The sequence below is a fragment of the Aythya fuligula genome, chromosome 1, assembly GCF_009819795.1.
Source record: "Aythya fuligula isolate bAytFul2 chromosome 1, bAytFul2.pri, whole genome shotgun sequence".
NCBI classification, from domain to species: domain Eukaryota; kingdom Metazoa; phylum Chordata; class Aves; order Anseriformes; family Anatidae; genus Aythya; species Aythya fuligula.
Window position 1 is genome coordinate 138,756,425 of NC_045559.1, and position 15,532 is coordinate 138,771,956.

The following is a 15,532-nucleotide window of genomic DNA, read 5'->3' on the forward strand; positions in this document are numbered from 1 at the left end:
GAAACTTGCCAAAAAAAGAAATTCCTTTAAAGGGAAAAGCAATTGCAATTTTAAGACATATGATTCATCACAAATTTTGCACCTCCATAATCTCACAATCCTTTACATCTATGAAAATTAGATTTTACTTACTGAATGCCAATCCTTTTCAAAAAGTCTTTAGAGTACACATGTAAAATGTGAGAATGCATCAACCTACAAACTATGCACCTGCACATTTTTCCAAATGACTTTATGGACTTAAAATACAGTAGTTCAGTGAGTTAATATGAAGGAGAAGTGGCTGTGACCCTCAAGAAATTGCTGAGTACCTGATGGCTGCACACTGCCATCAACTGGTAACTGTGAAAGAAAAATTATACAGCTGTAAAATTTAAAAGTCCACAAGAAATACTATTAACTATCAGTTTTACCTTCTTACTGGTGGATGAATGACCATTATTAGATACACACTATACGTTCAGTACACATCAGCCATCTGCCATGAACGCTAGACAATATAATTATGAAATTTATGGAAACGAGTAAAAAAAAATCCTTTTGGAAACAGTACAAAGGTTTATGTTTACTTTGAAACAGCATAAACGTTTTACCTCATCAAATACTTTGGAAACTACATGCTTGTCCAGAACTGGGATGTATTTAGTACCATGAGGGACAGCTGTAGGAGTTAAGGCATCCATGATGGTGAGTCGCCTAGCAACGAGGCCATGAGTGTTTAACCAAAAAGCTGAAGAGGTATCTAGAGAACTAGAAACAAGAGACTGTAAGATGAAGGTAGAAATGTATTTGAGAACTTTCAAAAGACAAAAGAAGAATATAAACTAAATTTTGTGTGATGTGTCTTTAGATGCACTCACATACCTTGTAGATGTCCTTTTCACAGTTTTCTTCATTTTCAGACCTGAAACAAAACATTTGCATTTCATTACGTTATAGTTTTTGTGCACACAAAAGCATATATACATACACTGACAGAGGAATAGCGTAATTTTCTTATTTGTGCCTACTAGTAGTGTCACAAGGACTACAAAATAGCATTCATTTGCTAAATCAATCAATGAGAATAATGTTTCCTGTGTCTGTTGGTGCTTGATCAATGGTAACAGTATTACTGTGTGTCTCATGAGTCCTAATTAACTAATGAGCAAATGTATAAAGTAGACGGTGAATAATTTATTTATTTTTAAAAAGACTTTGAATTTTGTTCTTATTTATTCCTGTAACCCAAAATAAAGATTAACCAGTTTATTCCCCAATTCAAGATGCAGTACCAAGCACTATCACTAAAGAAATGACAAGCAGTAGATAATTTAAGGTATATTGCTATGAAAATCTATACAAAATGTATCTGAAGAACTAAAAATAAGACACTGAAATCTAAAAAGTCCAACATCTTTAATTATTAATGGTGAGGTTTTAGAAGAACTTATAGGACCTATTGTATAGAGCTGCATGAATCACTGTGAGACATGAAAACTATCTGGAAGTATATGCAAGCCCTACTGGAAATACTTTTGCCTCTACATAATCATCCTTCCCAGAGCATATAAAGTGCAACCTCCTTTCATATCAGTACCACACTGTCACCACTATCAGCTTTAGACTCAACATTGCACATAACTAAGAGTTACTACATCAAAACAACAATATATTACTATATCATAAGAAGAGATTCTCAAAAAGTATTTACCCCATTGATAAAAAGTAACTTCCTTTCAGCAGTCTAACATATATCAGCATCACAGCTTACACATACTGTGGACATAAGTAAGCTGCTGTAAGCTAGTTTAGAAGTCTGGAAGCAGTTGTAAATTGTGAATACCTTGTTTCAACACCCTCTTGCTTCTCCAGCTCTATGCATCTCTGCTGAGCTCTGGACCTTTCAACTGTGGGTCTACATGGTTTTGCCTATTTTGAACTATTAGTTCCAAACATATCTAGAGAAATATTATCAGCTACCCCATCCAGGGCTTCCTGTTAACCTGCCTTTGAAAACAGTTGTGCATTTCACACTCTTTCTGAGAGAAAAACTCTTTTTTTCAGGAGATGTTCTTTCCTCTGGGCTTTCTTCGCTTGATTGCACACTATGGCTCAGAATTCGCAGCAGACTCGTTTTTGTTTGCTCTGTAGGTGTTGAAAAGGAAAGAAAGAAAAAGAACTAGCATTCATCAAATACATGCCTGGGATTTTTGAGTTCCTCATTGGTATCCAGTCCCAATTTTTAAACGACTGCCTATACAAGGCCACAAACACAAAATTACTTCAGCACTAGTTTGTACTTTGTGCTTTCCCAAGGATGAAGACTGCATAGAAAGAATATTTCAAAGAGGAATAGTACTGTTAGTGTAGTAAAGAGAAGATACCATAAGTAATGTTGTTAACTAGTGAAACATAGATCAGCTCTTCAGTCTCACCAACAATGTACTATTTAAGATAAAAAGAAATAAGGGTTTAATATCTACTGTTAACAAACTGCTTACAGAGGTTTTATAATTTTTTGTCAAAATGGTTTAATCTTTCATTGCAGGGAATATGATGAAACATAAATGAGCAGACATTTGTCTGTTCATTTGAGTCAACTAAGATGGGAAAAAGTAAAAACGACAAATATTAGAATTTCAGAAAGATTGTTTTTTTGAAGCTTCATCAAAGGCTCCATTTGTTCCTACAAGGGATGCTTTCTTCTATTGTCAACAGAATGTTTTCAAGTTAGTGGATAAATTCTAATAAAAACTACAATTCGTTTTAGTCATACCTGCAAATAATGCTTTCTTCCTTCGGGCTGGACTGTCACCGGCGGTTTGCCAGGCATCTACCATACATCGAAGTGGACTCGGTGCTGGCTCTTGTGAAGCACAGCATGGCCTACTGCTAAGGGTAGTGTCGAACTCTTCAACATGTTCATTTACAGAAGACACAGTGTGTGTTTGCTTCTGATTACTGCTTGTAAGTGACAATGAGAAGAAACAAGCAGTAAATACCTCCAAGTATATGATATCACTGTTTAAAAAAATGCTAAGTTGAAGTCTACAAACAAATTAAATAGACATTTCAAATGTTTAAACAGTGCAAAATATTTTCTCTGTCGTCCTAGTCTGCATTTCAAAGAGAAGCTCAAAGGAGGTTAAATTACTGTTAGTTTTTTGACCAATTTAAAAGTCATTCTTTAGTCTATTTTAAAAAATGTTTATCACTTCGAAGGCAACACCCTCACATATATTTTTAGTCAGACTTCAGAATGATCGCTAATAGCCACTTTGAATTCTGTGGAGAAAGAACAGACCTACTAACAGCAATGAAAGTAGCTGACATATATATATATATATATATATATATATATATATGTACTTTATTTTTCACTACTGTAGTGAAAAATAAATATATAAATATTTTTCACTACAGTAGTGAAAAATAAAGTACATAAATTCTGAAATAAACACCTACATTTTTATATGGAACAGACTACCTCATCTTCTATACGTACTAAATCTTTCCACAGGACACTGCACTTTTAATTTACTTAAGCACATTTATATTAACTTACTGTTTTTAAGAGATCCCTGTCTTATAAAGCTGAATACTTTCAATGTACTTTTTGTCTTTGTACTATATTTTTGTACAGATAAATGAGGCACCAGGCAAGCTATTCCTTCCTTTTTACTAACACTGTGCTCCTATACAACTCACTTAATGTTTGAATCCAGGTCTGTCTTTGCTCCTCAGACAGAAACTCAGCATAATTAGCCATGCTGCAAACTCTTCTGCAATGGCCCAGGTGTCTGCCTCCACTATGCTGTGGAAGAACCTCTGTTTGAACTGTCATGCTTGGCACTGTGACATTTTAAACAAGCTTTTCAACTGATGCTGAACATGGAACTATTTTTAATGAGATTACTTATCTTTTGATAAAAAAACAGAGAGAAATATGGCATGAACATACAGACATACAATGTAAGATCAAAAATGCGGACAGAATAAGCTGAGTTTCATCCAAGGTGTTTGCCAACCAAACCAACCATCTTTTAAACAAAAACATTCCTAAGCAATTTATGTTTCAGTCAGCTTATTCCAATGAGTGGTAATCTAGTCATGTAGTACTAAGCCAACTCTACCAATAGGACAATAATTTTTATTGAATTTCCTAGAACAGAGGGAACAACTTTGCCCTGTACTTGAGAGAGTAAAATATTTTCACCTCTTTGCTTTAATTATTCCAAATAATTTGAAACTACCTGTCACTTTGTTCCAGTTTCAGGCATCACAGTTATTAGTATGTTTTTCCAGGCTTTTCTTTTCCATTTATGTAACTGTTTCTTTAAAAAATCAATCTTTCTTTTTAAAAGAGGAGAGTGTCAGAGATTAAAAATGCGAGACAATGAAAAAGAAGAAACGTAACAGATAGCTCCTATCTCTTACTAGCCTAATAGCAGTATGAGAACATACCTGTTCTCTGAATCATTTTCTTCTTTATAACAATCCATCATCAGACATTCAGTATGAAAGGTCTTCACTTTCTCTAGATCTTTTTCTCCCTGCTCAATCTCTTGTTTTAAAAGATGTATGTCTTCACTCTATCAAAGAGAAAATCAAATACCTTATTACAATTACTCCTAAGCATATTTCATTTCTGAACTGACCTGAAACTATGCAAGCTCGGATAATAATATTGAATAATGACTCAGTTAGGATAGCTGCATGATTTTGTATATTTTTTCAGGTAGTCTTCCCATTTCCTAAACCAACATTTGTTTTGCCCACTTTCTGTATGTATATTTAAAGAAAATATAGAATTTATAAAAAAAAAAAAAAAAAAAAGGATAATAATGTAAGGTACATCTATTATAAAAAGTTTCATTCTGTCACTCTGTCACTCTACAAATCACAGCTGTATCACATTCTGTCCCTGAAAAACGTGAAGAACTATAGTCTTCAAGTAAATGTTGGAACTGAACTGACCAGGAATTTGGACTACAGGAGGAAACAGGAAAGAATTCCAAAGGTGATCCCCATACAACTCTCACAGGGTCAAAAGGCTGGACAAGGCCAACACGGACTCTAGACCCTCCTTTCCAACATGTGCAGAGCATGTGAATACTCCACATCAGCAGCATCACCTAAATTGGCCAGTACACTCTCCAATATCTTCCAAGAGTAGGAGTATTTTCACATCTTCCTTCTTCTTCGTTCTTCTACAAAGTTCTAAAGTGCCTGCTACTGTCTTTTTCTCGGTTGTTCTCATGGTTCCACTACCACCATTTTCTAAAATTTTGGAACTAATTAACTGAGTGTTAACTTTAGTTATAAAAAGAATATGCTTTAAATGGGTATTTCTGTTAGTCCATTCAAAAATTTCCTTCTGGGAATTGTTAGATTGAGCTCATTAGTTACACTTGATAGGACACTGTTATCTTAGTAATTTTACTCATCATAGGTCTCTCCCCAGTGGCTACTGTAGAGCAAACTTTCAGCAAAATTCAGCCCTGCATTTTTCTTACTCATTAGGAGGATACAAAAAACAGTTTCATTTTCAACAGTAATTTGTTTTTGCGACAACAGAGATCATGTACTTCTTCCAGAGATTAATTTTGTCTATATATTTTTTTGTTCGTTATTGTTGTTTTGGTTTTTGTCTTTGGCAGTTTTGTTTTGTTTTGTTTTATCAACAGCAGCATTACAAATGTAATCTGCATTATATTTGGGGGGGGGTTGTTGTTGTTGTGATCTAACAAAATTTCATAAACAAAAATGGCAAACTCATTACTTTCTAAATAATCTATTGTACCGTGAAATTGTAATAATGTCAGTCCCATGGTTCCTTCAATAGCAGTAAGAATCGAACCTATGTATTTTAAAATACTCACAATAATAGACTTTGCACCATCAGGGTCAGTCGAATAAATATTGTAATAATGAAAACGTCCCCCTGTCTCAGTAGATAGTTCATTCAAAAATTTATTAGCTTCTGTATCATCACAGTTGAAGGATACAGTATGAATGGGAATTTTACGATGAAGCTGTACTTGAGCCAAAATTATTTGAGGGGGCTGAAAAATAAAAACATTATATGAAACTAGTGGAATCTAAAACTATACATATCAAAATAAGGAGAATTTGTAATAATGTAATTAGCCATTCTGTTGCTTAGAGACAGATAGATATAGATCAGTTAGAAGCATGCATTTTATACAGATTATTTCATAATTATACAAAATAAGCTCATTTAAAACTGAATTTGAAACACGAGTAATGCATTAAAGCACAGGACACTAATAAAATAAAATTTAAATTATAATCATCACAATCTGTTTCTCAAGTTCTAAAGTAAATTATTCAAGTAAAGGAAATTAAACTAATTAATTGGTGTTTATAATTAATTGGTGTTTATATGTATATAACTGGAAAAGATCAGTTGATATTTTTATTAAGCCAACTTAGTTCAATGACAAGTTGTTTCAATACCAGAAAAGAAAAGAGAGGCTGAGAAAAGAGGAAACCTAACACTCCTCTTCCAATAAAGATATAAAACTCAGATGAGAAAGTATATCTGCCGTTTCTATAAATGTTCTGGATCTGGCAATCTTTCAAACAAGAAATTAATGAGTCAGTTCTCTAAATTCTGATAATACTCTAGTTGTTCAAAAAACTGTCATATATCTTGAAAAATTTAGCTTTTTCCTGATATTTTTAATATATCTATTTATTGAACTTTAAAAATGAATGCATTCTCAATCATTTTGCACTTTCCCTCAAAAAAAAAAAAAAACATTTTAAAAAATATGTCATAAAAGCCATTATTAAATAGGTTACAAATACATATTAATTAATTGCTGATAATAAAAATATTTAAATGAGGAATCTAAGTGTACATTAAGCCAAAGAAATCTTTAATAAAATATGAATGTATGCTGCTAGTTTGTAAAAGTGCCCAACAGTACAAAGATTTTATTCAGTTGTAAACTGCTAAATTTTAATGTGTTAGCCAATAACAATCAACTTGCCTTTAGAAAAGATCAAAGATTAAAACTAAAAATAAAAACAAAATTAAAACATGTAAGTCAAAGTCTCATATGCTAATTTAAATCAAGTTTATATTTTGATATTCAAATCACTTTGAAGAATATAAATCTACTCTTCTTCCTCCTGGGCCACTCTCCTTTCATTAAGAAAAGCAAAACAGAAAGCAAAGTGAGCTTTTAATACTTTTATTCTTTACCATAGTATTATTTCTGCAATGTACTGCTCCGTAATTAATTTTATGTGCCTTGCAGCCCAGCTGTTTACCTAAGTCAAGTCAGGATTTTACTTGATATCTACCATTTAAACAAAGTTAAATTTTCATGAGCGAATAACGTCTTTTAAAAATGACACTCACTGCATGCTGTGTAGTTTTAATATTTAAATTCAACCATATTAAGGGATCGTCTTTTATTTATTTATTTATTTCATGAGAGAGATTTGTACTACATTAGAAACAAGTTCTAATACAAATGCTAAGCTTAGATATCAAGATACATCCTTCATGTTTCATCAATGACCAGATTCTTAAAACAACTAGTTAGAAATGTCATGCATTTTCATGCATCAAAGACTGGACTGTGGGAGAAGGGTTCGAATCAAAGCCTTTCTCAAACAGCACGTATCTCAAATACAATTTTTAAATTTTATGACATCCTCCAAGAGACTCTGCTCGGAAGATATGATAGTCATCTCATACAATTTGCTTCAGCCTTCTGACACTATCACTGTAGCACCACACTGCTCCAGTTTCTGTATTCTTATTTCAGAAATACCTGGTCAGGTCTCCCGTCAGTCAAGAGATAAATAGCCTGTGTGTCAGCATCAGCAAGAGCAATCTGGAGAGCTCTGAGTGTATTTGTGGAACTTCCAACCTAAGATACCAAAAACAAATAGACAAAGAAACAGTTATAAATACTACTAGTTCTTTGTGTTCTTAAATTCATAATGACAGCATACTGATTCAAGGGGAACCAAAATGAGTAATGATATGAACCAAAATGAGTAATGATATGTTGAAAATATTTAAGTCAAATGGCTAGAAAAATCAAAGCAAGTGTCAAAGTAGTGTGAATAGGTACCAAATTGGTATTCAGTACTTATGCAAACACACATAAACAAAATGCTGAGCAACAGAAATATGAGCTGTAGAAGGAAGTGCAATCACTAAAATACTGTAAAGAGAGAGAAAGAAGTAAGATAAAAGATAAATTCTATTACATTTTCCTGCTACTGCTCCTGAATATCAACTCATTGCACTCACTTGAAATACTTATTTTACATAATCAAATGATTCAAAAGCTCCACAAATGAGTTTCTCAAAAATAGGTAAAGGACTTCCTGGTTTTCTGAACATTTATTGCCCAGTTACTCTCTCAATCCATCAATCTAAGTATCATTTGTTTTTTAGCACAAAAGTTGGCTATAACAACAACAAAAATACATAATAAAACAATGCCGTGGCCCCTAAAAAATCATATTTGAGTAATTTGTGCCATTCACTTATGTAATGCTCAAAATCTTTTTTTCTTTTTAGACTAAATGCCACTCTAAATTGACTAAAATGCATTTCACATCTGACAGAAACCACAAAAAAAAAATACAATTTACATCTTCAGATTTCCACTTTTCAGACATTTCAAGCAATCTACAAAACCTTCCAAACTTAAGGGAAAAGTAAGGTTTTACCAGTGTGCAAAACTGTTTTATCAAGTCATTCTTTTAATAGGGTCCAAGCAATATCCCTGAAAATATACAAGTCTGTTTTAGCATAATACTTAACTACTTTTCTTGATGGCAGCAGGGATTGTAGTGGTTTAAGCAAGAAGACACTCGGGATCCACATGTTTAATACAGTACATAAGATAAATATATATCACTAACATCAACTCATACATGCAAAAATACATTAGGATATAACATTATTCCTTCAGTCTCATTAATTGTGTTAAAACTATTCCTAGTCCATCCCTCCAGGAAAGTTTCATTGGAATGGGTAAAGGTAAAGCAGATGAAATGGAATAGGAGGTACACTCTGGGAGTGACATGGTATGTGCCAGTGTAACACGGTATGTGCCAGGCAACACAACAGTTCAGATGCTTCATAATCCTATTTACTAATCCACAAAAATCTCTTAACAGTACCTACTTATGCAAAATAATCAGTCTGAGCCAGTTGCTTTGTGTCAAATGTATCTATTATTTCCAATATTTTAGTAAGCATTATAAAGTTCAAGTCACGCATCACCTGTAATTATGTGTAAATTGTTCATCTTGACTCTTTTCAATAATGTTACATGGCTTTGTTCTGATTTGAAACAAAACAACTGCTATATCATGGGAAAATACTGCGGATGCTGATGATGTGAGAGAAAAGACTACCTTATGATAAAAACTGTTAGATTTCTTAATAGCTACTGTTAAAAAGCAGTCTTTATTATTGTTTAAAAAAAGTTGACACACTTCAATTACATGGCATAATCACCCTTCAAATTTTAAATATGATTACCCCAAAAGGTTTTTTAAGGAACAGTCGGTTTGTGTTTACAGCTCAGCTTCCTAATTCAGCATCCTGGGATCAACGTGTATAAAACAAGATCAAAGAATATACTTTGATTAATATTCCACGGTGATCTTCTGTTCATTTCAGCTTCACTGTCAAGCCAGCTTTCTGATCTCTTTAAAGCCTGTGCTGCTTTATATAGACTAAAAGGTCAGCAGCAGATGTCAGACACCCTAGATATTTTCAGATATCTAGATCTGAACACATAAAAGGAAATTTATTCAACAATTACCAACAATTCAAAAATTCAGTTAATAGCGATGAAAAGCCCATTCTTGAACACATACAAGACGGTTTCAAATTATACTAATTCAAAGTATTAGGAAGTGATGCTGTACCATGTCATATGGTTTAAACAGATCCAATTTTTGAAGTCTGAAGGAAGGCAGTAAAATTAAGTTTACTAACCTCAGCTGTAAGTATTCACCAGCTACTCAGTGAGGCCACACCAACACTTTATTTTCTGCATGCATTTGTCTGTTATCGTTTTCTGAGAATACAAACTTCTTTATCTTGCTTTGCAGTTTCAGAGTTTCCCCAATAATAATTGGTAAAAGCTAATAATAATTACCTTCCCCAATTCCCTCACCCTCAGGAATTTCATCATTAAGTCTAATGAAGAGCTGTCATAATGCTGATGAGTTTTATTATATAAACATACGGGTGGGTTTTTTTTGTGTGTCAGAAAACTTAACGTTGGATATATTTTTACTTTTACATGACTGACTTTCAGTCCACCCCTGGTAATATTGCTGTCCACATTCGACACAATAACTGGTCCTAGAGCAGCTGACAGCTACAGTCACCTGGTGCCTGTCTGGGGCTGACTATAAGCATTTCTATTCTATTGCAGAGAAAACCCTTAGGTGTGGCCACTGTCAGAGAAAGAATATTGGGCAGAAATGCTTGACTTGACTGCAGACAGATGCTTGGTCTGAGTATGCTTGTTCTCATGTTCCTGTGAAGTTTAAAGTCAGCTGTCTATCTAGGCACCAAAAGGGACTAGAAATGCTCCTCCATCTCATGACCACCAGCTGGCAGCCAAACAGTTTCCTGTATCACCTCTGAGCTGTGAGTCTACAAGCTACAGCCCTCACCAAGGCAGCGGCACCTCTGCAACAAGAGTGACAAGTTTAGACCCAGGGTCTGAGAGCACCATCACGGTTCCTAAAGAAATCAAACTGGCCAATGCGTGCATTGTGGCTGTTAAATGTAGCATACTGTAAACTGGATTAATACGATCTTATGAACTGGTCCACAGTTAAAATATTATAACTGACAGATAATAGGTTGTACTTGGATCTACTAAATATATATCCTCTATATTTTCAGCTTACTCGAGTCAAATCCAGAAATACCCCAACCATACAGAAAGAGAAAACACAAACACAACTTTGTACTAACACGCTGCATGATAATTAGCTTCCATGTTACCTCTAGTTCTTTTATCCAAAGCCAGGCATCTTGCAAATTCTCCTCATTAACTTCAGCAAGTTTCTCCCGCCAGGCCACTGCTTGGGCACTAAATTTCACAAAATTAAATCTCTTTTTGTGTCTCAATTGCTCCTGCAAGAGACAAAACCTGATTTTTACTCAGTGTTGAAAGAAAGGATACTTGTATCCTGAAATACTGACCAGTAAGACTTGTTTTAACTCATATACAGTTGATTATATCATTACAATAAATTACAGTAATGTTCAGTTGTGGCACATAGAGAGACATAACAAGACAGACAATTACTGCATGCAATTATTAAGATAATTTAACTTCCACATGCTAATCTACATCTACTCATATTTCTCAAGCTATTTGAACAGCAAATGTCTAGGAGAGAAAGAGAGAGAAAGAAAGAGAAAGAGAGAGAAAGAGAGAAAAAGAGAGAGGAAACTAGGTATTAACTTTGGTATAAGGAAAATATTTTGACTGTTTAACAAAGGAATTTGAAATCAGAATCAAAATAAGACATCATTTAGAGGAGAAGAACAAGAATCAAATGCCAGACACTGGCAAGGGGAACTAGGACAGCAAAAGAGAACTGAGAATTTGCTGAAGTTGCTTTTGGACCAAAGTTACAAGGAGTGAAAGTTTTGTGCAAGCCTGTAAAACTTCCAGAGCCTGGACTCTTTCACTCCACCATTTCTGTGCAGTCCTGTGACAACTTCTGGCACAGCATCTAATCATTTTCTAGGCTGATCTAGTGCCACAGAAATGGACCACATCATACTACATCCTATCACTTACACACAGCTCAAAAACCTATTACAGTTTTAATATTTTTAGCCCTACTAATGACTGCTATCCGTGCCAGACTGATGGCACATTTGTTGGTTATTTCTTTCAAATCTGAAAAAATCAAGATGAACCATGTTTTAACAGTACCTGTTTCTCTCAAAGCTCAGGTGATATAATTGTAGATTTCTAAAACTAGGTGGGATAAAGTCATTTCAGGTATGTCTTCAAGTACTCACTGCTTCCAAGCTACTTCTGCACTTTGCAAGTCACTTAGAAAAGATCTGAGTGACTCTGTAAGATGCAAGCAAGCTTGAAATGCTCTACACCCTCTAATGTCACAATATGAAATACATATTACAAATCACAACATTCCAGTGGAATCAGATGACACTGCTTAAAATAAATGAAAAAGAAATATTATTATTTTTTTTAGGAGTGAGTTGGCTTGAGGGACACAAAAACTGTTTAAGCCATTTTCATTTTTAACATTTTCTCCAGGTTTCTTTCAAACATTTTTACAGATGTAAAATAAAAAAAAAAAAAAAAAAAAGAAAAAAAAGATTGAAAGAAGAATAGAAAACATAAACTAAAAAAGTGGCACACCAAGAAAAATCAAAATACCTTTATAAAGCTGATGATTTTGGAAAACCATTTCAAAATAAATTAAAAACTGATTGATAGATAGACAGATAGGGTAACAACCATCCAGAAAATGTCAGCCTACTCTAAAATACTCAACAGTTTTCAAAATCATCACTTCATCAAACCTGTATGAGCTGAAATATTTTCTCCTTCACCAGTGGCAGCTTGTCCTTCATAGACTGGGATGTATCAATAAGAATATAGACATCATCTTCAAACACATTCCCAAAGAGCCCTCTGCTTCCTTGTTGAAGCCACTTAATTCTGGGCAAGGAAAAAAAAAAATATGTAAGATCTTGGGAGCACTGTGTATCAGCATCTAACAGAAAGGATCTTTTATCACTGCTGTATTTTCTAGTCCTGTTGTTTAAATGCTGTTGTTCATCCCTGTCACGAGCAGTATGTTGGCCTTGATGAACCAGTCATCTATCACTACATAACAATGCAAGATATTTTTATTTTCTAATTTCAATGGGGATCTGGAGATGAACAAAAAACACACTCACAAAAAAAAGAGTATAATGTCAATATGTATAATGTCAATTATACAGTAGTTTGAGCTAGCAAATCCCATGAGGAAGTACCTATAACTATTGCCTCTGTAACTGTTCTCCAGTCTGAACTCAAGAAATCATTTAAGCATCTGCTAATACACTTCCCTTTTCAGGAAACCACTTGAGAACCTATTCTGCAAGCAACTTGAGCACTTTAAAGAGTCTTAATACAACACAGATGCTTCAATGCCGTGTTGACCCAGGGCCTTAAACACAGACTGAGTTTTACATTTTCAACAGGATTTACGCATGCCTGCCAGCTAAATACGTGCATACATACAGTTGTGTACAACAACATTTCCTTAGTAACAGCTGCAACAGGTCCAAATCTAATTTCCCTTGAGACTCATAAACTACTTGACTACTCTGAAACACAGGCATTTTAGCAGACAGAATATAATGGCCCTGGGAAAAATATTACTCATCTCCCACAGAGGTTTAAAAAACTATATCACAGAAAGTAAAAAGATCCTACTACATTCACTACTGACAGCTATTTTACCATTAGTTATTTTCCCCAAAGTGTTTGATGAAGTCTACCAAGACTTTTTAACAATGAGGTGAACCTTTTTAAACATCAAACACATGACCTTGGCTTGGATTTTATAAACACAACAAAGCCATACCTCAAATTTTCCTTTCACTGCATGTTAACCATGTTAATGTTATCCTAAATACAGCAAGATGAAGATAAATTAAAATGAACAACAAAACTCTGTTTGACCCTGCTAAATATATTCAGGCTATTATATTCTGATAGAGAAGCTGTAGTAAAACAAAAGTTCACATCCTGCTTTTTTCAGTGAGACATCTCATTGTCCTAATATACAAAACACAGGGCAATATTTACTCTTCCTTTTGAATCTACAATCTCTATTTTGAATGTTTCCTTCTCATCCTAATGTAGATACAAAACCTAGGAATTATGTAATTTATAATGGAGATATCCACTTTGAAATTAGCCAAAACTTTCTTTCCAGACAGCACAGAAATGGGTCACAATTCAATCTGATTTACTTAAGGACATCTTTAGGACAGAGGAATCAGACCCTCTAATGGCCTATGTTTTTTTTTTGCAGCCATCCTACAGAATCTCAGAGTGCATCTATATGACTAAAGAAAAGCAAAACTAACTTGAGCACTGAACTTCTGATCATAGGTGTTACTTAATGGTTAGCTCATGTCTTAACCTTGATCAAACTTGTTTTCTTCAACACAAAATTGGAGAAAAGGCAGATAACCATTATCAATATGGGCACAAGCCAATAGATGCTACTTGGTGCTAGAGGTATCACAAGGGATTCCTAGGTGGGCAGGATGAACAACTCTGGAAGTTCTCTGCCTTGTTCCAATGTACCCTAAGTTCCAATACTTTTTGCCACTGCCAAAAGTATTTCTACAATGTGCTGACTGACTTTTGTCTTTGTGCTACAGAAGGAGAATAAAAGATACTGCTCATCGGTTTTCTTCTAGGTTGGAAGAGACCTCAAGATCATCGAGTCCAACCTCTGACCTAACGCTAGCAGTCCCCACTAAACCATATCCCTAAGCTCTACATCTAAACGTCTTTTAAAGACTTACACACGAAATCTTACACACGAATGGATTTCTGGCTTAATACTGCTACTGGCAATGTACCAACTACTTCAGCTTATTATGACAGGAAATGTCAAACATTTTAACACTCGTGAAATAACACAAAATGTTTTTGTGTGACAGAACACTAACCTTCCTTCCACTTGTCTGAGAGCAGTCCTCATTTTCTCTTCATACCGCTTATACTTTTCGGTAGTAACATATACATGAACTACAGATCCATCTTTCCAGAAGGTATGCACAAACTTGTCACAGTATTTTGCATGAATTACTTTCCTCTTTGTCTCCTACAGGCAAGAAAAACAGGTTTCAGTTCCAAGATATATATATATATTTTTTTTTTTTTTTGCTATGCCCTACAATATTTAGTAAACAAACTTCAAAGGTACAGCCTTGTTGCAAATGAACAGGTGCAGAAATGGACACAGAATAGGGTGGTCATGGAATCTGCTTCCAGCACAAGTCAATAGAAACTGATTTTATTCTTGTAGCTTGCAAGAACGGAAGCTTACTGAACAGTTACTTACAATGGTAGAGCTTGAGAAAAACAAATAGTTAAGAAAAATTAGTTCAAATTTGCTTAAAGACCTGCAAGTGTTGGAGCAGTGGAGACCAGCACTTCTAAGGAAAATGAAAATGACAAGGAACCTTTGCCCTACCCCACATAAAAGAGAGGAAAATAAGGCATTGCTTAAGTCAGGCCTGATTCTTCCCTGCAGAGTATATGTGGACCAGGAGGAAGTCATTTTCAAATAGCCCTTTGAAACAGTTTTTACCATATTTGTCTCCTTCCACAAATAAACTGACTTTATAGAAAAAAAAAAAAAATCCAACAGACCATGCACTCTGTCATAAATTCAGCTTTCCATCAATATTTCAAGTTTTAAAAAAATAACCAAAAAGAAAATAAAAAAAAAAAAGGCAATT

At 34.3% G+C, this 15,532-nt stretch overlaps 1 protein-coding gene across 1 annotated transcript in view; it reads right to left on the reverse strand.

Moving 5' to 3' along the window:
- VWA3B (von Willebrand factor A domain containing 3B) overlaps positions 1–15,532 on the reverse strand; it is a 68,397-nt gene that overhangs the window by 28,163 nt on the left and 24,702 nt on the right. The window contains 10 exon segments of the mRNA XM_032200069.1: positions 594–750; positions 865–904; positions 1,963–2,127; positions 2,759–2,943; positions 4,447–4,574; positions 5,865–6,047; positions 7,794–7,892; positions 11,015–11,146; positions 12,581–12,719; positions 14,738–14,892. Coding sequence (XP_032055960.1) covers positions 594–750; positions 865–904; positions 1,963–2,127; positions 2,759–2,943; positions 4,447–4,574; positions 5,865–6,047; positions 7,794–7,892; positions 11,015–11,146; positions 12,581–12,719; positions 14,738–14,892 — 1,383 coding nt within the window.